Genomic DNA, 20426 nt, shown 5'->3' on the forward strand with positions numbered 1-20426 from the left:
ACTAATCTGGTCTTGTCAATGAGCTTCACTTAATTTGGTAAGACTTCTGTAAATGAGAAATGTGAGCTTCCGATGATATTTATGATGCAGATATTTTCTCTCTCTGCCTCTCTTCATTTGGGGAGGATAGTTCATATTTAATTTTTGTGCGAAAGATTGCTTTTGAAATTGGCACTTTAATAATGGTTTGTCCCACCTTTGTGTCTTTTTTCAGGATGCCCTTATGGTTTACAAGGAAGCAATACAGAAAATGCCAAGGCAGTTTGCACCACAAAGCTTATACAACATGATGGGTAAGTAAAATGTCAGTGTTTCGAAATGATGCTCAATGGGTCAGGGTGAAACAAAACAGCTTGGCCAGCCAAGTGGGACTCAAATGAATTAGCTAATAAAAACAGAAATAATTGCCTCCAATAGATATCAGCCAAATTAAGTTCAGAATTGAAGTATCAGCAATTGGAGTGCTGGATAAGACACAATAAACGATTGAACCATTGGTTACTGGTTATTTTTAAGAGTGTCCATGCAGCACTTTTACATTTAGATTGCACGGGTGAGTGGGGTTTGCTGCCTTTGGAGTCTCTCATCCAGTATCTTGTATGCAATTCATGCATTTTTTTTTATTATTATTCTCCCAATAAGTTATCCTTCAAACTAAGTAAAAAAATGCATTTACTTCAGAGAAAATAGAGCAAGAAGAGACTACAATTAGAACATTCTTTAGTGTGGGCATTGGATGTTGAATTACCTTGTAAACAAATAAGATGTCCAAACAGGCCCACAGAGCTAATTGGACTTTTTTTCAGTGTGTGACAGAATATGATTTCTCAGCTGATACAGTGTTAGGGAGAGGTCTACAATGAGAAAGTCCTTCCAGGACCAGCCAATCTGCTCTTCAAAATTTTGGCAAAATCCCGTGAGTACTGCAAGAACCAATAATTTGGCTATGAGGGCTTTCTTTTTTTAAAAATCCTAAATTAAGGTCCTCATAGGATCACATCTTTATACAGAAGGCATTAAGCAGGCAACAGGGAAAAAATGATTTGAATTATTAGTCCTGTTACTCAGATCTGTTAAACAAGATGACAGTTCCAGAGACGTTTTTAAGTAGAATTTTGCCTGAAGGGACATGTGTTTCTGCCGACTGACCTGAGTCTCTGACCAAGGAGGTTCTGTGAGCGCCTATCTAGGATACAAGGGGTTTTAAGATGCCTTTGAAATAGTTTGATTAGGATAATAAAAAATGCATATAGAAACAATTAGGATCAAGAGGAAGCATGTGAAAATTTTTCTCCCAAGGCACAAAATAATATGAGAGTATGCAGTGGTTGACACAGCTGTAGTAAGGAGAGTCCATTCACTTTTCTGCTTGCTTGTTTAGGAAATATAGCTTTTATTAGCTGCTATAAGTCCTTTGCCATGAAAAAATCTAAAATTTGTAGTTTTAACTGGTGCTATGTGTTTGAAAATCTCTGTAAACCCTAAATTAAATATTCCTATTGTCACAGTGATAAAGTATCTAATGGCAGTAATGCTATAAACAGTTCCTTAATAGCACTTACAGTTCAATGCAGAGTTCCTTCTGAAATGCTGAGCTTTATCAGATTAAGATAATGGCTAAAATTCCTAAAACACACAAGTTGGTTATTGCTTGTACATTTGTTCATGAACAGTCGTAGCTGAACTGTTGTTTTGTTGGTTCTGTTTATCGGTATTTGCTGACAAATTTAATGGGGTTATCGACAGGCGTTACTCTGTGTAATTAGCCATCTGCTTGTTATTGACGTCCTGTAGTGACTTGTGAGGTGCTGCAGTGTTCTGGGAAGCCCTCAGAAGTTTGCCTTCTGTAGTGGGCAGAAACATTTTTCCTAACCCTGAGAAAAGTGCTCCTTACAAGCACAGAGATTGCAAAATGGAAACCAACGTTGTTTCCAGCCCAGTGGCTGTTTCGTTACAAAACAGGCCTGTGCCACCCTCCTCCTCCTCCTCCCCCTGTGAATAGATCATTATGACCTGTCAGGTTCTTTACTATTTTACTCTTCTTTCCGTTGGTCACTTTTTTAGGTTCAGGAGGCCTTTCTCAGTTTCCCTTATAAGCACCATCCGTGAAGTCCAAGTTCACTCTGTTCCTGGGATTTGCATTTATTAACACACAAAGCAAAGAGAGCACAAAGACCAGCTCAGTCCTTTGCCCAGGCCTGGCTGCTGCTGTATTTCGTTCTTCCTCTGCTTAGCTCATACTCCGGGTCCTGTTTCCTTTGGACAGCACTGACACTTCACTTACATCCTAGTGGCATAACAAGTTAGGGTCAGCTGAGGTCACCTCAGCCCCTTCCAGGCTGTTACAAAAAGCAGCTGGCTGTTAGAGAGCTCTGTAAAGTACAACTTTGCGGTATATATTTGTATTTTGGTTGCTGTCGTGATTGCCGTCTGTGCAGAGAAAAGAGAACTTGCTTCAGACACGTCGCTGCAGTGCTGCTTGGTGGTTATACAGCAAAGGTGATCCAAGAGGCTGGGTGGGGAGTCAGGTAATGGCTCGGATTAACTCAGCACAGCTGTATTAATAGCAGGACTTGGGCTGGTTTGTTTCAGGCTGTCCTGGATGTGTCTGCATGAGCTCCATGACTGCAGTTGCACACACTGGATTAGTTTAGTCTCTCCCAAATGTAAAAGTCTGAAGGTTAGGTGACAAGCCCTAGCTGCATAGCTACGCTCTCTTTATAGCATGGAAAGAAAATGGTACCTACGGGGAGCAATTCAGCACACCTGTCTTAGACACCTATATTGGATCGAATGAATAATCCTTTGCAAGCGTGCTTGTCCTGTAAAAGGAGTTGAGATGACTAGCGTAGACTTGCTAGCTAAAGCTGGGTGAGATAAATCCTAAGCACCTATTCAGTCATGTCTTTGCATCGGGTGTGACAGGAGAACAAGGCAAACACATCCGTTATCACGAGTGCATCCACTCTGCAGTTCACGCTGTGTCCCTGGGCACCGCAAGGCCAACTAGATTATTTATTTCTGTTTTAATGTTTGAGGTAAAATTATAAACAAGTTCACTGTAACTTTCTTTGACATACAGCATTACATAAACTTGTCTGCCTGCTTCTTGCCTTTAAATGAGAGGCTGGAAGAACTGAAATAGGCCTGTCCTGTCTCGTGTGCTGGGAGCTGCGTGAACCCGACTGCGAGCTGTGCCCACTCACCATATGCTTGACTTGTGCTCGTTTCCGGGGCACCAAGGCGAGAGAGCCTGGGAAGCGCTCCCAGTATGTTCGGGAAGGAAGAGTCCTTCCCCCTCTCTCTGCATGTGGATGAAAATCTTCATGGCTTATCATGAAATCCAAGACTAGTTTGAGGATTATCTACGGCAGCTGTCATCGTGACGGGTGTATTCTGAGTTGCCGGCAATTGCTCTGCTTGATTCTGTCTTAGATTTAAGCCTGTGACTTCAGAAAATTAAGTTTACTTAATTTCTAAAAACTATTCTCTCTTTTCACTGAAGATTTTCTGGGGGCTTTCTTTCCCCCCGTATGCTGTGCATGACATACTCGGAAAAGAATAAGCAGGAGACTCGCTGTTCAAACCGGATTAGATTTGACCTGCGGCACTCCAAGCGCGGTAGCATTAGCACTCCGGCAGCGCTAAGCCCTCGCAGCACCTGTTTTCCCTGTTTGCCTTACGCTGCCTTTCCTGCCCCTGCTTCTCTTGGCCTTTTCCCCTGGCAAACCCCGGGCTCGTTCCTTCAGCGTGCCAGCATGCCCAGCCGCCACTCAGCCTCGAAAACGCCGAGAAGTCACTTCCCTCTTAAACTAAAAAGGAGTATTGGCCTCAAGAATCAAGCCATCCCTTTGACTTTGCATTCTTCTTTCTTTTTTTTTCCTCTTTTTTCTTTTTTTCTTCATGGTACAAAAGGCAGGGCCAGGAGACCAGCATCAGATGTTCGAAGTTGGTGCGTATGAAAGGTTGCAGGGTAGGTTTTGGTCTCCTGTTGCTGTGATTTATTTTGCCAGGTGTGCAGCAACTCAGCTAAGGAAACCATATGTTTCTCTGGCTTTGTACCAAGAAGTAAAACCTTTTCATTTTTTTTTCTGAGAAGAAAAACACTAAAAAGCTAAAAATTAAAACTCTAAAACTAGAATCAAAATAATTATTCAACGGGCTGTATAGGGTTGGCTTGGCATTTATTTTCTCTATGTCATTTTTCTTTGATGTAAATTAAAAAGTACATACTAAGGTTACACAGATTAATTTGCTTGGCATTACAACATGGACTACAAAGGCCAGAGTCCAGCTCAGCTGCATTAAATAGGTAATATATTTTGTTTAAAGTTTCAATTAAAACCTGGGGTCAAAAGATAAAATGATCCCTGTGGGATCTTGAACACTTTAATGCCAATATTAGGATTGCTTAAGGATCAACCTCTGGTCTAGATGTCTTTTGCGTTCCTTGAAATCTGATATTGTACAGTTGATTGTATTACATTGCTTTTAAAACCATACTGGCCCACCTGCTACAGTAATTCATAGTTCTGCCAGTTAAGTGGTGTGAGGTGGAGCATGGGAGCTTTATTTTAATATTGAAAAGTAACAAGAAAGATGTTGGAGTGGAATTGTTCAGGACTTTGATTGACAAAATATTGTCACATAGCTAAAGACAAATGCCTTAATCACGCTTCCTCTGCCGTTGCTAGCAGCCATCTGAGTATCTATTTTCAAGTGCCTTTTTGCAAAGTCTTGCAAACAGTTTTGATGAGAGATGCAAGTTACAAAAGAAGGTAACGTTGCAGGACTGAATGCAGTTAATGATACGTGGTTTAGAGTTTGGATTTCTCCTTGCTAGTCCGCTACATTGCACATGGACAGAAAACAAATCGTAGGCTAGTGAAAGCCATGTACAAAGCAGGAAAGAAGAGCCAAATTTTACATCTGGTGCAGAGGTTTGCATCATAAGTACAAAGGCTTAGCATGCAGAGAGAGAGTTTCTGTGTTGATGATTATAACATAACTATCACTTTATTTGATTATGCTTTGGGGTGGATGTGGCTGTTGATACAAACCTGTTAATATTATTAAGGCTCCTATTCCATTTACCCCTTGCTCCCATTAAATGCTTTTTTATTGAATTACTTTTAAATATTGTTTAGGACTCCAAGAAACACTTTTGTTGGTGTAGTTTTACAGTTCATGCTGTGCAAGACTTACTTTTTAAGAGCCAGAAATGATTAAGCTGTGAAATACATATCCCACATCATAATTTACATGGAGCATGGTACCTGCACTTGTCTGAGCTCCGGTCATCAGTGTACTCACTGCATGTCTCATGAAGCTTTACTGGTAATTGCTTGCTAAACGAACGTTACAGCCAAATTTTTCTTGTAAAATTGCCTGGGTTGAAAATAAGGATTTTTTTTTTCCGTATGCATCTTGCATTGTATGGTCTAGGGACAGTAGTTGTGGAGTCCACTCCAATAGTGATAGGAGTAAACAGTTGTGCTTCATTCTTTCCCACCCCACTCCCCCATCCTGCTATCTTAATCCCTCCTCCTCTTGAGGCCTTGCAGACTTGTATCTCTATCTGCCATACCGAGCTGTGTATGCATCTCTGGGCCGATTGAAATGTCTCCTGTTTTTTCACTTGGTTTTGTTTAGGGGGAATCTAATTCTTCGATCTGGGTACAAAGGTTACAGCAGTGCATTGCTGAGCGGGTTCGGCATGCGGTGTTTGGGACCAACGTTTTTTCCACGTTCTCAGGTTTTCTTGTTTTTGTCCCTAGGGACCACTGATCTGTATTTTCGTATAAAATGCTTGAATTTTCTTAGACAGTATTCTGAAAAGGCCAGGAGGAGCCTAAGCCTGAAATGCATTCTTTCTTTAAACATTCTGGGATTTTTGTATGAAAATAAGGACAGTCGTAACATTTGCAAACCAAAAATATAGTAGAGTATTGAAACTGGGCTACAAGGATCCCAGTTAGGCATGATCCTAATGGAAAGTGCTGCTGTTAAGAGTGCTTTAAAGAAACTTATACTGGCATAGTGTCAATGCTTTACTGACAAAAAAAAAGAAACCCCTTCAAAATGTTTGTAAATAAAAGGCAAGAAAGGAGTACAGCCATATACTTGTTCAGTTATGAATTCCTAGTCATTTTGTCTGTACCATTGTGATTTACTGCTGGTTGCACATCTGTCGGAAGCTGAAAATGAAATTATCTATCTCAGGTGAGCGCAGTGCCTCCATCTGTGTCAATTTACTTTTTTCACTGGAAGTCTTAGTGCAACAGCAAACAACTGTGCTAAGTCTGCTCTCCTCTATGCTGAAACTGATTTTATTTTGCCCTTCATTTATATCCTTTTTCCACTTTAGATATTCTTTTTCACAAGCAGATTTCCATCCTAATTAAATCAGATCGGGGAATTTGCTGTGGCTAACTGAGGCCTATAAGAATCTGCTCAACCAAAGTAAATGTGGATTGACTCCCATCCCTCAAAACCCCTTTTAAAATACAGTCAATGCATTCCTTAAGATCTTCAAGGAGATTATTCGGGGGGGGGGGGGTGGAGGGAACATTAGATTATGCTTTGTCTGTATGCAGAGCTTGATGCTCATTAAGATCATATGCTTCAGTTGTTTCAGAGATGCCGTGTATGCGTTGCATGTGTATTAACAACACTTTTAAAGTCTTGCAGTATATCTTAAACATCAGTGTAGTATACATCAGACTAATCTTCTAGTTTTATTTGTGTTCTTGCACACACTGGTACCTAAGGGAGAAAAAGAAATTTATTATCTAGGAAGGTGTGTTTTTGCAGCCGTGATTTGCACAAGGAGGCTGCAGGGTTGCATTATGAAAGACACAAACACATGTACTATTGCGGGCACGTGGGGGTGCAGACCTTCCCATCAATTCAAAGAAATTATTGAAGAATGAGATGCAAATCCTGGCTGAATTTATGCAACAGAACTTTTCCTTTTCAAGGTGTACCTCTGTCTTCCAGTCTGAGTTCTGCTCTTGTCAATGCCAAACTCTGTTTTGAGAATTTCTATATTAAGGTTTTGCAATCCTGTCATTTTGGATGCAGTTAATAAGCATATTCAAGGATAATGCAAGGCAGATTTACCCTACATCTCTTCTTTATGGAGATAATTTCGCAGCTGTCTTTTTCCACCATATCTTTTGGGGTCCCAGGAAGAGGACCACAGGAGGATATACACTCTTAATCTAAAAGCAGGTGTGAATGGCGTCTGTAGAGGCACAACGGTATCACACCCGCAGTCCCGTTGTACTCCCTCATCAACAACTCTAACATGCCTCTCCTCAAGGAGACAGTCTTTGCTTGGTTGTGCAGCGGTCTGGCTGCTGTAGCACTCATTCCCTTCTCTTAGGGTACTAATGGAGATGCTAATGAACTATGTATACACACCTTTAAACAGTGAATTACTTACATATTAATGTGTTTAATTGGACTAAGTTAGTAAACGTGAGTTACAGTACAAGAGTCCATGCTCTTCATTACAGAATAGGTTGAAAAATGGACATATAAATAACAAAAAATATTAGCTGAATTAGCTACTGTAAAATACCTGAAACAGCTTTGAATGACTGAGTTGTCTCCTTTTACTCCAACTGATTGTTGAACTTCTTGCCACCATTCGTTGTGCAGACACTGCTGTGCGTAGCTGCATGTTGAACTGATTCAAGGAACTGAAATAGGTGTCAATTCATGACCTAAGGTTTCCAGTGCCATGAATTTCCTTTTCTGCTATTGTGACCTTGAATGGCAAAGTACAATATAATTCTCTCGAACTTCAGAGATCTGAAAAGTTTCATTAATAAATTATTTTTCTTATGACCTTTCAGATTTTTAGCATGAGTTTAAAAAGATTTTACGATCTCAGAAATTGTTAAAGTAAATATAGAGGCCTGCTTGCATGTAACATTGGTTTGCATATATTCTGCCAGTGGGTACTCTTTTTTTCATAATGATTAAATCATTCATGTTGCTAGTTTATAAAAATACGCAGTTGTAACTGACAAATATTATTCTCCTTGTTTTAATCTTAGACACAGAAATATATCCTGAATAACAGAAGCCAATCCATACATAAGTTTTCCAATATAGTGACAGAGAAACATCTGGAGTTGGAATAGCTTTTACTAAAATTGATTTAGTCAACAAGTAGAATCACTTCATTGACTTAACATTTCAATTAACAATAGGTTTTATTCTAGTCTTTGAATGTGGTGGTAGCAGAGCCTCTGCCAGTTTTCAACCTTTATTTTAATTTTTTTAATAGGGGTGTCCCTCTAATCATTCAGAATAATAAATTCATAATATCCCTAACAGACCTTCCTTCAGTTGTCATCATATATTCTATTTGCTTATAATACAGCAGTTCTTGACTACAGGGGGTTTATAGGCAGAAAACAGACTCTTTAGGAAAAAAAAAAAATCAGCTGTGGAGAATTTCCTGTAAAGTCTTCAGGGAAACGTCCACAGTTTGACATTTAGATTGACATATTTTAGCATCGTTTCTAGACATGCATCTCTGAAATACCCTCATAGTTTTAGGAGGTTAGCTTGTAAAGTACTTGAGCTCTTAGAAACTATTAAAAACTGAATTTGCCAGTACTCTTTGAAGATGTTAATCTCTTCTTATATTAGAACCCATCATGAAAAATAGATGAGAATCTAGGATCTCTATAAAAATTGGCAGTGTGTTGGGCAAATAGTACCAGGAGATAATAACTCCATCTTTTATGGCTGCTTACGTTTCTTTTTAAAATATCTTGTTAATTGCTTGTAACTTTGCCAGGCTCTAACTAACAGGTTGGGCTGAAATTTTCCACTTAAAAAAAAAAAAAAAGAAAAAGACAATATAGTTTCCTCATTTCCTGTATGCTAAATGAGCCAAGGGCCTGTGGGAAAAAATAGTGCACAATCAAATAATTAAAATTCTGTCATAAAGCATACATCCAGGGAGAGGAGGTAAGGAGAGCATATAGCTTGAATTCTGGCTTTTCCTGTCTTTTCAAAACTTGACTTCAGGAATTTGTTGTTTTGTGCTTAGTAAGATATAATGTGATGCACTTATTTGTGGTGTTGGCTTATTGTAAATGGCAGTAAGATACCTGAATTTGATCCTGGCTTTGTTTTATCGGTGGTTTTTTTATTATTTTGGAGTGTGTGTGTGTGTGTCTGCTTGCTTGGAACTGCCATCTCCGTTTGGCCCTGACGAGCAGTACAATGACTCGCGTGCTCCTGGACTGGAGCAACTACTACTTCTTTGTATATAATCATGTATCCAAGACCAGTGCATGAGTATGAGCCTTGAACTACAGACCCTTGAATTAGAAATCCTTGTCTTCTGGATTTACAGGCTTGCACCTCCTTTTTGGAAAAACTTGAGCTGCTCATAAAAATCACATTGCTGCCCTTAGCCATGGCTCAGGGTGACTTCTCGCTCTATATCACACTCTTGTTTTATCTGAGGGCAGTGGCTTGGTCATTTTACATGCGCTATGCCCGACCTCCTGAAACTCAGAATTATGTGCCACTTTTAGCCTGGGATCCCTATCCTCTGGTGACAAAGATAACAAACAATCTCTTTGGACCTTGTCCAGTTTTCTTTTATCAACACAATCCTCCGTAGCGCCAATAAATACTCAGGATGAAATACCTCCCATGGTAAGAGTTCTGTCTGTTTTGCTGCTTTGAGCATATAGGTGGTACCTCTTTCTGTGAGTTTCAGGACTGTGATAGTCGGCATCAAGCCTGAGCAGAGCATATAGGTCCTTCTCTCCCTGTGTCTTGTCCTCACAGCTTTTCACTTCCATGTGGTGCAGAATTAGGGGCAGCAACTGACCTGGAGATGGCCTGGCCATGCTCTGCTTGGGCCAGCCATGGTCCTCTCTTGATCCTCCAGTGGTGGCTTTGGATAAACTGTGACTTTATGCTTTGGGGAAAATATTAGCCGTTTATTCAGAAAGAATCAGCTGGTGAGGTCTTCACTCTGCTGTAGGCATCTTCAGTCTATCACTGACTTGGGCAGAGGCATGTTTTTATCTACAGCCCTTGAAAAAGCTGTGTACATGCAGAGCATTAATCTGAAAGCTGCCATTCTTCACTGTTACTTAATTTACTACTTACTGCTTATTTCCAGCTTTTGAGAAATTTGGCTGTATTGTTTCTTAGAAACAAATCCTGTCTTCCTCAGTAGGTTAAACTCATTCTTAGCAATTTGAAGTACTATCTGTACCACAGTGCATGACTCTCCAACTTCACATTCTTCTGTTGTCCTTGTGCATTGGCAGCCTCAGCCTCTCACAGTAAAGGATTTTAATTTGAAAAGAATCCAGTTTTAGTTATTTTGTACATGGCTTCCTAAGATTAGCAAATTTAAAATTACTGATGCTATATTCTAGTTTAATTGTGGCAGGTGACAAAACTTAACTATGTTCTGAGAGGAGCTTTTTTTTTTTTTTTTTTTTTTTTTTTAAGGTCTTCTCCTTCCTTCCATGTAGTTTCAGGACTGTTTTCTTATCCTTTGCCAGTTTTTTTTAAATTAGATTCTTGATGTATTATGGTTAAATACAAGCACATTCTGTATTCTCCCTTGCACTCCATGCTGTGCAATGTAGACTAACAGAAAAGAAGTAGCTTTTCTACAGTAGATGTGATAAAATTTCTATTACTTTGTGACTTTTGATTGATATTTAGCAGCTGGAGCTCTCACTTGCAATTCTGTTCCAACAAGACTTTCATCTCACCCATGCTCTTTCTTCCCTAATAAGGCCATAACTCAGAATCTCCTCACTGAAGTGTCTGTAAGGCACTTTTATTTTATATATTTTCTTTTAATTGCCGGCATCCAAAGCACTTCCCCCTGTTCAAGATCTCTGCCCGTTTAATAAGTAGCAAATCATAATGTGAAACTGTTTGAATGTCTTAAATGAAATGATAAATCTACAGAAATCTTGGGTATTCTCACTTGCTTTTGTTTCACCCTGTAGGAGAAGCCTACATGAGAATGAGCCAGCTGCCGGAAGCAGAGCACTGGTACGTGGAGTCACTGAGATCCAAGAGCGACCACATCCCAGCACATCTCACCTATGGAAAACTTCTGGCTCTAACGGTGAGTTAATCGCAGCTCCTGGGAGTCAGGCTCAGGACTTGCAAGTTGGTGAGGTAAAGGAATGGCAAGACCTTGGCCTTAAAATTGCTTATTGCTCTATTTATCACTGTATTTTAGTAGTGACTTCTAATTAAGGAATTTGACAGAGTAGGTATTTATGAAACATTTTATTGATTACTGAAATACCCCCACCTCTGCGCTGGAACAAAACAGTTATAATTGCATGTAACAGGTGATATGTTATAAAGGTATAATAGAGCTTTAAAACAGGTAGTAAGGAATTCTGTTTGGCTGAAAAAAACTTTATTATAAGTAGTTTAGATCACAAGTGCTGATATTAATATAAAAATAAATTCTTTTATATGAATCCTAAGGCATCTTAATGTTAATTGGATTAGGATTCCTTTTATAAATGTTTTTTGTAACATTAGTTGGACTATGACATTCAAAAGTATATTGAAATGTTATCTTCATTCTGCAGATATAGAAGTTCTGGTATAGAGAAGTTCAGAGTTTGGCCTGGAGTTGTACTAGCAGCCCACAGCAGAGCTAGGAGTGTAACCTACACTTCCGAATTGTCTCTCTCATGCTTTGAATTACACTTCTTAAGGAGTATCTCTTTGAGCATATAAAAAGAACTAGTCAAGTACCTTCTAAGACATGCTTCTACAAAAAAAGAAATCAGTAGAGTTGGACTTTTTTTTTTTCTTCAAAATTTACTCTGCGTTTTGAATATAGATGAGCTTGTAGCCCCAACTAAACCAGCTCGGTATTAGTTATAGCACAGTGCCAGTCCCTCCTGGATTTTCATGTATTTTGAAGATGAAAATGAGTTTCCATTTGCTTCAGTAAAATAATTATGTTTTAAATTGTTTACCATTTTTCATTATTCCCATTTTTCTGATGATCTCCTCTCTTCCCTGTCCATGTTGTGTTTTTCTCTGCCATGTTTGTTCTTATCGTTCGCCCCAGTAGTTTAACATTTCCTTCCTATGCCCAATTGCTACCTTTAATCTTTGCGCCTCAGTCTGAATAGCCTCCACAACTTTTTACCTAGCTATAAGCTTTTGTTCTGACCTTGCTTATGCCCTATCCAGTCTTTCAGCAAAAAAGACCTTGGCCACAGTACAGAGATTCAGTTAAGAAAAACAGTTTAGAATTAATTTCTGCTGGATCCATTGCCACTGAAAGTAGCTGAATTTGGAAAAGGAGGAGGAGTTAGGAGGAGATTAGAACAGAAGGATTCTGTGGGAGCAACAAGTGACAACATGATTAGAAAGAATTAAACATTGTTAAATGTTATCACATAATGTCAAATACAAAGCTTGATTAAAAAAAAAAAACTGTATGGATACGAATCTGTAGCTTCTAATGGAAGTTAAGCTGTTAGTGTTATATCCCCGCTTTCTGTCGCTTTCAATCCCTGAAAAGACATTTTTGGAAAGACATTTTTTACTGTGTTTTCTTACTGTAATCTCCATTTCCAGTTAAGATTTCTCAGATGCTAATAAATACAGGCATGTACTGGTTGCTTTTGTCTAGAATAGAACTGTAAATAGTTTATACAGTATAATATCCTAACTGACCTTGCTTTTCTGGTGGATATCTTTGTATTTTGCCCCTAAGAATAGTATCAGAAAGTCAGCATTATGGGTTCCTTTTTAGATGTTCTTTGAGACACAAAAGTTCTTATTCACTAGAACTGCGGTGGGGGAAGGAAGAGATATCTCAATTTAAATACTAATCTCTCTATTTTTTTTTCCTACCCCTGACTTTCTTGGGTTTTTTTGCATATTTTTTGAATTGCTGAGCATATGAAATATAAGATCTGCTAGGGAAAGTTTTGCAGTTTCTCTGTGAAAAAAAGTCTCTCAGTTTTCTTTAAAAAACAAAAAACCCCAAATCTCATAATTCCTTACAAACAATGAGAGCCACTAAAGATTTTTTTTTTTTTTGTCCCCTCATTATGAAAGTTCAGTAATAGGATTAAACGTTAGTGGCCTACTTTGGGAAGAAAGTGATGAAAAATGTACACAAATTCTTATAGCAGAATTGAACTGTTTACATTTCTCCAGGGATATAAACACAAGATACATGTGAGGTGGTTTGTGCCTTGAGGATCTGAACTATGTTTCTGAAAGAATGTTTCTCATTATCAAAAATGACAGGAGCTGTATACAACTTTGAACACTGAATACCTCACCATGATAGACCAATAAAATACTCTGTCTCTTCTTTTTTAACGCATGCTTCCTTAGCAACACCCACTCCTTGCCATAATTTTAATCTGTTCTCATCAAGGTTATTTATTATCATCCCTTGACACTTTTTCTTTTATCACTCTTTATCACTTCTTCTCATGTTCAGGGCAACATGTATAGAGGGGTTCATGTCCATTCCATTAACAGCAGCCTCAGCTGAAAAGAGGGTGCTGATGTCCTTTCTGTAGTGATGCAGGATTTCATAAACACATAACAAGCAACAAGTTGATTGCAGTGTAAGTAGAGTTGGAGGAGAATTTTCAGCTGGATGTTTTGTTCACGAGAAAAAGTGTTCATTTGTCTTTATTGAAATTTGGGACTTAATTCATCTAACTCTTTCAGCTACAAAGTCTGAAAAGACATAAAACAAAAAACTGGAGGATGAAAAGATTTGGCAGTAGAATATGAAATTTTTGTCTCCATGTTGGAGATCCACCCTTGATCAGTTTTGCAGCCTACCATCTGCTCACTTATTCACATGAGATGAATTTTGATGAGTTCCTAGTACACTGGACTGTACTAGAATTAATTCCCATAGTATGTATGTGATTGCCATAACTGACATGCTTTTTGGAAGTCTGCATAGACTCCCTTGGGATTTGGTACAGTTAGAGCTACTCCCTTTGGCATAGTTGTTTTAAGTACCTAACTTGAGGTCCCACAGTGATTTCTTCTTAAATCTTGCTACTTAGACTCACTGTCATTTATTCACAACCTGTATATTTAGGCCAGAGGAAAGCATAATTTAATTTTCTGATGTAAGAGGAGAGACATTTTGGAGGCATGTTTCCTCTCATCTATCAATTTTTTTTTTTTGAACCGAAATTCCAACTTCTTTAAATCCTTTTTTGAGTACTAAATGCTGACCCAACACTACTGATAACATTTCTCTGTGTCTTTTTATCACGTCTCTTTCCTGTAAAAGTGAAGGGTGGAAATAGGTGCTAATGTAGATAGAAAAAATTTCTCTATCAGTGAAATTGGAGGGTGAGGGGAGCAGGAGGGTTTCAGACAAGCTCCTAAGTTCCAGCCAAAGGCAATTGTACTATATAAAACCCTAGCAGTAAAATCAAACCTATAAAGTTCACAAATTCAGTAATGTTTTACTTCCTGACTTAAACTGCAATGGAGTGGCTTAATTTTAACCCCAACTTTTCTACCTCCTGAAGTCTGTTGCCAGTATTAACACCTACTAGGAGCAGCATGACATGATTCATTTATTCCCTGAGTGCCAGTCTGGGTAGCTGGACCAGCTTCTCGTACCTGCTGTTTTCTTCCTCTTCCTGTGACCAACGGGGAGGGCATCGTATGCCCAGTGTATTGGGATTTGCAAAATTGTTTGTTGTTGCAGCAGGCTGTGATTTCCCAAGTTTCAGCAAAAGCTTTCTACAGTTTCATACCCGTGGGCATATAAGCAAATGAGTATTCTAGAGTGCAAGCCATTTCTTTCGTCCATGTTGCATGCCGTGGTTTTATCAGACAAACTAGGAACTGTGCATGTGAAAAACACATTTTCTAAATTCACAATGACTAGTGCCTGTCTTCCCCCCCCCCCCCCTTCTCTCCACTAATGGGTTCTACAGCGTAGTTTAAAATAAAGGCACTGTATACTAGGTGAATTTATTAGCTTAGCAATGAAGAATAGGTATTTTTTTATTTCTTACTTGAGCAATAACTTGCATGACCAATCTGATCTGAAGTCAGTGTGGACCCTGCTTTGAGCAGGAGATTGGACAGGGTGATATCTTGAGGTCCCTTCCAACATGAATTGTTCTCTGATTTTACATACCTTTCCTTGTTGTCATACTGAAACCAGTTCCAGTATACTAAAATGCACTGTTAAGAATCAAAGTCCTGGTACTGACATGTACTTAATATTAAAACCTATTATTCTATCTTGCTGAAAAGAGATTTTTAAGCAGGATTAGCTACTACTTGAATGTGCTACCTTTTGCAGGATCATGAGCTGCATCATTTTTACAGCCGTAAAAAAGGTAAATCACAATTCATCCAGGGTGGTAAACTTAAAATGATTGTAATCATTCTGTAAGTGACAGATACTAATTCATGTCATCAGCTGAGGCTGATTTTTGCCAGCTTCTGATTTGCATGTAGCTAATGTCACTACTGTTCTGAAGGGCAATTTACATTTTAATCTTCCATTTTAGAAGATGAAATCAGCCATAGAAAACAAAAGTCTAATCTATGCTATTAAATTTTCCTTGTGCTAATTCTTTTGGTTTTGTGTATGCTCAGTATAAGCACATACAATCTGTAAATGATTTCATTCATAAACTTACATATATTCCAGAAAGTCTTTAAAGGACAACACAGTATTTTCTTATTTCTATGCCACATTCTCTTTCCTCCAAATGAACATTCTAAATGTCTTTGAGGATATTAATAAGCATTTTGTTTACTTTTACAAATTTTTAGTACACAGCTCAAAAGGTATCTGCTGAAGAGTAGGAGGGGTTTTGTTTTTTGAGTTTAAGTTTAGAAGTATGTGAAAGTTGACAGTATAGAGCAGTATGAGACAAATCTCTGACTGATCATTAGACAAACCTGAAGAAATAATATTTTCTTCTTCGAAGTGTATCCAAATTTTGCATGTGTGTATCCAGAAACTTGGAATGACACAAAATCAAAGAAACCCAATGAAAGCCAAAAGTAAAAAGTGAAATAGAAAACCAAATAAAACAAGCTTCCCCTCCCCATCCCCAAAAGCCTTTTGATGACAAACTTATGTCCTGCAATAATAATTTAAAATATTAAGGATGTCATTCTCATCAAAGTTATTCTCAGTAAAGTTTACTTTCTGAATAGCTATGGAGGTACACTCATAAAACTCAGCTGTCCAGCTTGTAATAACTGTAAGTTACATTTCAATATAAACTGTGTAGACACAAAACAAAAAAATAAACCAAAACCAGCTGTTAAATTGTCATTGATTCTTGAAATAAATTAAGTGGTATAGTTGTAATTTGTATGCAGTAAAAACTTTGGAGTCTAAAAATTCTTATTTGTACTGAAAGAATATTTTTTAATGCAAATATTTGTCTCAAGTCTTGTTAGCTTTTCTGGGATAAAGGAAATGACAGATGGACAAGAGCATGTTCCTGTACATGCAGAAAAAATGCAGGCAAACTGAAGAGCTCCAAAGGAATGGGGTTAATGAATTTACAGTCAACTTATCTAATATTAATAGTCACATAACCCATATATTAGATAATATTATATGTTCATATCTAAAAATTATAGCTCACTGAGCTTCAATTTTCCGGAAAATATATTAAAACAGCAAAATTTACTGATTAAAAGGTATGATTAGCAGCACAGCTAGTAGAATAATTGGAAAGTGGCCAGTTGTCTGGGTTTTAAGTTTCTGCTGTACTTTTATTTATTTTCAGAAACAAAGTGTAGCTCTTTAGCACTGCAGTGCTTTATCATTATGTATTTCCAGGTTCTTCTTATATCTCTCACTTGTAAAGCTGCATAAATTATTTGAGAAATTTATTTGTCAATGTGATGTGATAGTTGACCTAGTCAGTCTACTGGTAGCACGTGGGTTTAGAGTCAAAGCACCTGGGCCTTATCCCTTACCCAGGTAATTTATTTTTGTATCACAAAGAAAGGCATAATTTTTGTAAAAGGCTTTAAAATTGCAAGACTCTCAGTTTTAAAATATAAATGAGTCTGTCAAAAATGACAGTGCCAGGTGAGACCGTGAGCATGTGCTGTAATTCATTTTCCATCATGAAAATAGGTCTTCTAGGAGAAAAAGGGATGGCTATAATGCTAAGAAAATATCATGCATAAGTAAAGCTTTTTTTTTTTTCCTTTAGTCTATTGTCAGAGAGAGCACTGCTAAACCCTCCCTCCCAGTGGCCCCTGCTGTCAGATGATGGGTGGCTGCTGTAGTAGCCCTCTGGTTCAAGAAGCTTTATTTGCATTATAGATAAATCTGGACTGGAGACTTGCGTTGTCTGTTGTGAGTGGACTTCATCCCACACGCTGCCCCTCACATCATTGGTAATGATGCCTACACTGGCTCATGTAGTGAGGGGCAGCTTACTGTTTTAACAATTAACATGTTGCATCTAGGAATTAAAAGCTTTAATGTATTTCTTCGGAAAAAATGACACAATGATTTCTTTCATTTTACATGGCTCCACACAGTGCTATTAATCTCCTGTTTTTACAAGCTTGGAAAATCACCCAAAGTGGTGTAAGAAAAATTTATTTTGCCTTATAAAATTTCTGTATTACAGCTCTAAACCACATTAAATTCAGTCATAATCACCATAGAAGATTCCCTAAAATCTAAAATACTTTATTTTAAAACCCTTTTCTCCAAAGAGAGGGAGGAGGACACAGACATGATAGAGACTGGCGCTGTTTTGGATTAAAATAAAAGAAACAAGATTGTGACATTCAGGTATCAACACTGAAGTCAAATACATTTTCTCGGTTTCAAAATATTCCCTCCTCAGTGGGTGGCCGTATTTTTGCCTGCGGTTGTTTGTTGCTTATGCTTCTGCCAAGCTGAAGGCCAGGAAGGTACGCTGCCATTCTCAGTTAGTTGTGAAATTACTCAGAGTGCCACTGTGAAATTCCCTCAATATGTAGTAATCGGTGTAGTCCTTGAAAGTCATCCCAAAATAAATATAAATAAATAAAACGGACGTAAGTAGAAGCCAGTAAGAACAGAAAGAAAGGGGACAGCAGAGGAAAAGAGAATCATAGTGCAAGAATGAATAGCCTAATTCAACACTTTCTACAACTATTTGCTTAATATGTTCTAGCACAGAAAGGAAATCTGCACTTCTCTCGGACAGCTCTGTCATAATTTGGTTTCACTGTTGCAGCTTGATTGCTACTCTTTTTCTGTCTCACTAAATTTACACAATTAAAAAAAGTGGGAGCAAGGAAGAACAGTTATAATGTCAGAACAGGCATGACTGATCTTAAGACAGCAATCGAAATGCTATATGTTAAAGTTAAATATGATTTTCTAGAGGAGTTTATCCCTTCTTTTAGTAATCAATTATTTTAAAACAGAAAGATATGTATTTTTAATAATATTCCTTTTGGGAATGATAAATAAAAGCCTACACATACAGAAATCTTCAATCTATTAAAGGACATTTTTGGAACGGGTCAATTTAACTAGATGAACAAAGCTGTTAGATATCTCATTTTGTGAGGCTAAATCCGTAGGTGGTTAATACTGTTTCTTTCTAGGAAGAATTTTAAAATGAAAATAGGGTATTTCAGTTAAACTTCCATTATAACAAAGTATAAATGATATTGAATCCTTGGGTAGATTCTCCATAAGAGATTAAGGTAAGCCGAGCAATGAGCGCTGTTACTTTACAGATATTTTCTGCTGTATATCCAGTTTATCTTCCGGGTTTGACACAGACATTATAGTTTTTCTTGTCACTTTAAATCCCTTGAAGGATAAAACTGATCCAAGCACAAAGTCTGGATCTAGTTCTGAAATTTGCAAAATGTCAAAGTTTTCTTTTGTTGTTTTTTGCCTTTTACAAGCAATTTATTTGGGGGGGGCCTTCAATGTGGCATTTCATGTTTATTGAATTAAGAAGCATAAGCCCTATTTTGTTTTAGATTTGGTTATCTGGTGTATTAACACCTCCAGGCTGAATATCAGGATTTCCGAACTGCAGAAATTTCAATAACTGACATGTACTGAAGTTGTATTTCTTTTGAGGTTGTGCCACAAGTATTGCATGCATAGATACGCGTTTCAGTTCCCTTAGGCCATATTTTTGGCTGCATGCCAAATGTAACAATTAATTGTAAAGTTGAATATTTTCATTTAAATATAAAATAGATATTTAACTAGTTGGTAAATGACACTGGAGCAGCTCTATAAAGGTATTTTATGCATGTAGGTATATAAAAAGGTATTTAAAGGTATATATGCATGTAACCCCTAACCAACCTCCTTTAGGGATCTTATCCTCTGTATATTGTTTCTAACTTCCTGTAGACAAAATAAGGGGGAGCCCAAAATTTCTTGCTTTACTGAATATGAATTTAAACTTTGTTATAGAAAACACCACTGACACACACAGGATTAGCTGTTTTCATGAAAGAGGGTTATCTTTTTGTTTTGTTACGTGGTTGAATATAGCCCCCAGTCACCTGTTACTACTCTTCATATAGTAATTTTAGCTGTAATCATAGAAAAATGCATGATATAAGCCAAATTTAGTTTAGAAAAAATTGATAGGACTTAGTGAAAACAGTCTGTGGAGATAGCGAATTTATATTCTGCTGACTGGCTAGTGAAATACAAGTAGATATTAATACACTATCAGAAAATATAAAATGTAGCTTAAGACTGATTGGAAAAGAAAGTGGCTAATATGGAAATTTACTTAACATTTCATTACATATTCTTGATATAAAATAATCAAAAGCATAATGACCAAGGTGAACATTTCAATACGTTTCTAGGCAGTAAATAAATCACAAGGTGTGCAATGAAATCTGTTCTTTAAAAGTTTATCTAAGACAGTACACAATTTTCTGGAGTGTTAACAGTAATGTAACCTGATGTAAATTCCTTTTATACATCATGGTTCCCAGAAAAGAAAGACTGTGTGTGTGTGTGTGTGTGTGTGTGTGTGTGTGTATACATACACTCATGTACGTATGTATATAAAACAAGCCATCTTCAAGAAAAAAAACCTGTTTATTTCTTTTCTATATCATTTTGAATGCTTTAATAAAACAAGAATGTGTTTCATGATATGATACCCATAAAACAAGAAAGTGGATGTCAAATAGGTCTAACATATTATTGCTTAATCAGATACCTACTGCTTTGCTTGAAGAAAATGTCACCTTGATAGGCTTTGAATCATGCCCTAAGCCAGTAAAGTTATGAGCTGTGTTTTAAATTCCTAAATCTATATATAAGCAGTGGTGTCATGTTCAAAAATGCTTAAGCTCCAGCAGATTCCCACCAAAGTCAATGGGAAGTGCTTAAAATCTCA

General features: G+C 37.6%; 1 protein-coding gene across 1 annotated transcript in view; it reads left to right on the plus strand.

Moving 5' to 3' along the window:
* The window catches only part of TMTC2 (transmembrane O-mannosyltransferase targeting cadherins 2), a 251900-nt gene that overhangs the window by 180717 nt on the left and 50757 nt on the right, over window positions 1–20426 (plus strand). Inside the window, exons 7-8 of the mRNA XM_026097109.2 lie at window positions 215–293; window positions 11016–11137. Coding sequence (XP_025952894.2) covers window positions 215–293; window positions 11016–11137 — 201 coding nt within the window. The remainder of the gene's footprint in view (window positions 1–214; window positions 294–11015; window positions 11138–20426) is intronic.

The sequence above is a fragment of the Dromaius novaehollandiae genome, chromosome 1, assembly GCF_036370855.1.
Source record: "Dromaius novaehollandiae isolate bDroNov1 chromosome 1, bDroNov1.hap1, whole genome shotgun sequence".
Classification (NCBI taxonomy): Eukaryota; Metazoa; Chordata; class Aves; order Casuariiformes; family Dromaiidae; genus Dromaius; species Dromaius novaehollandiae.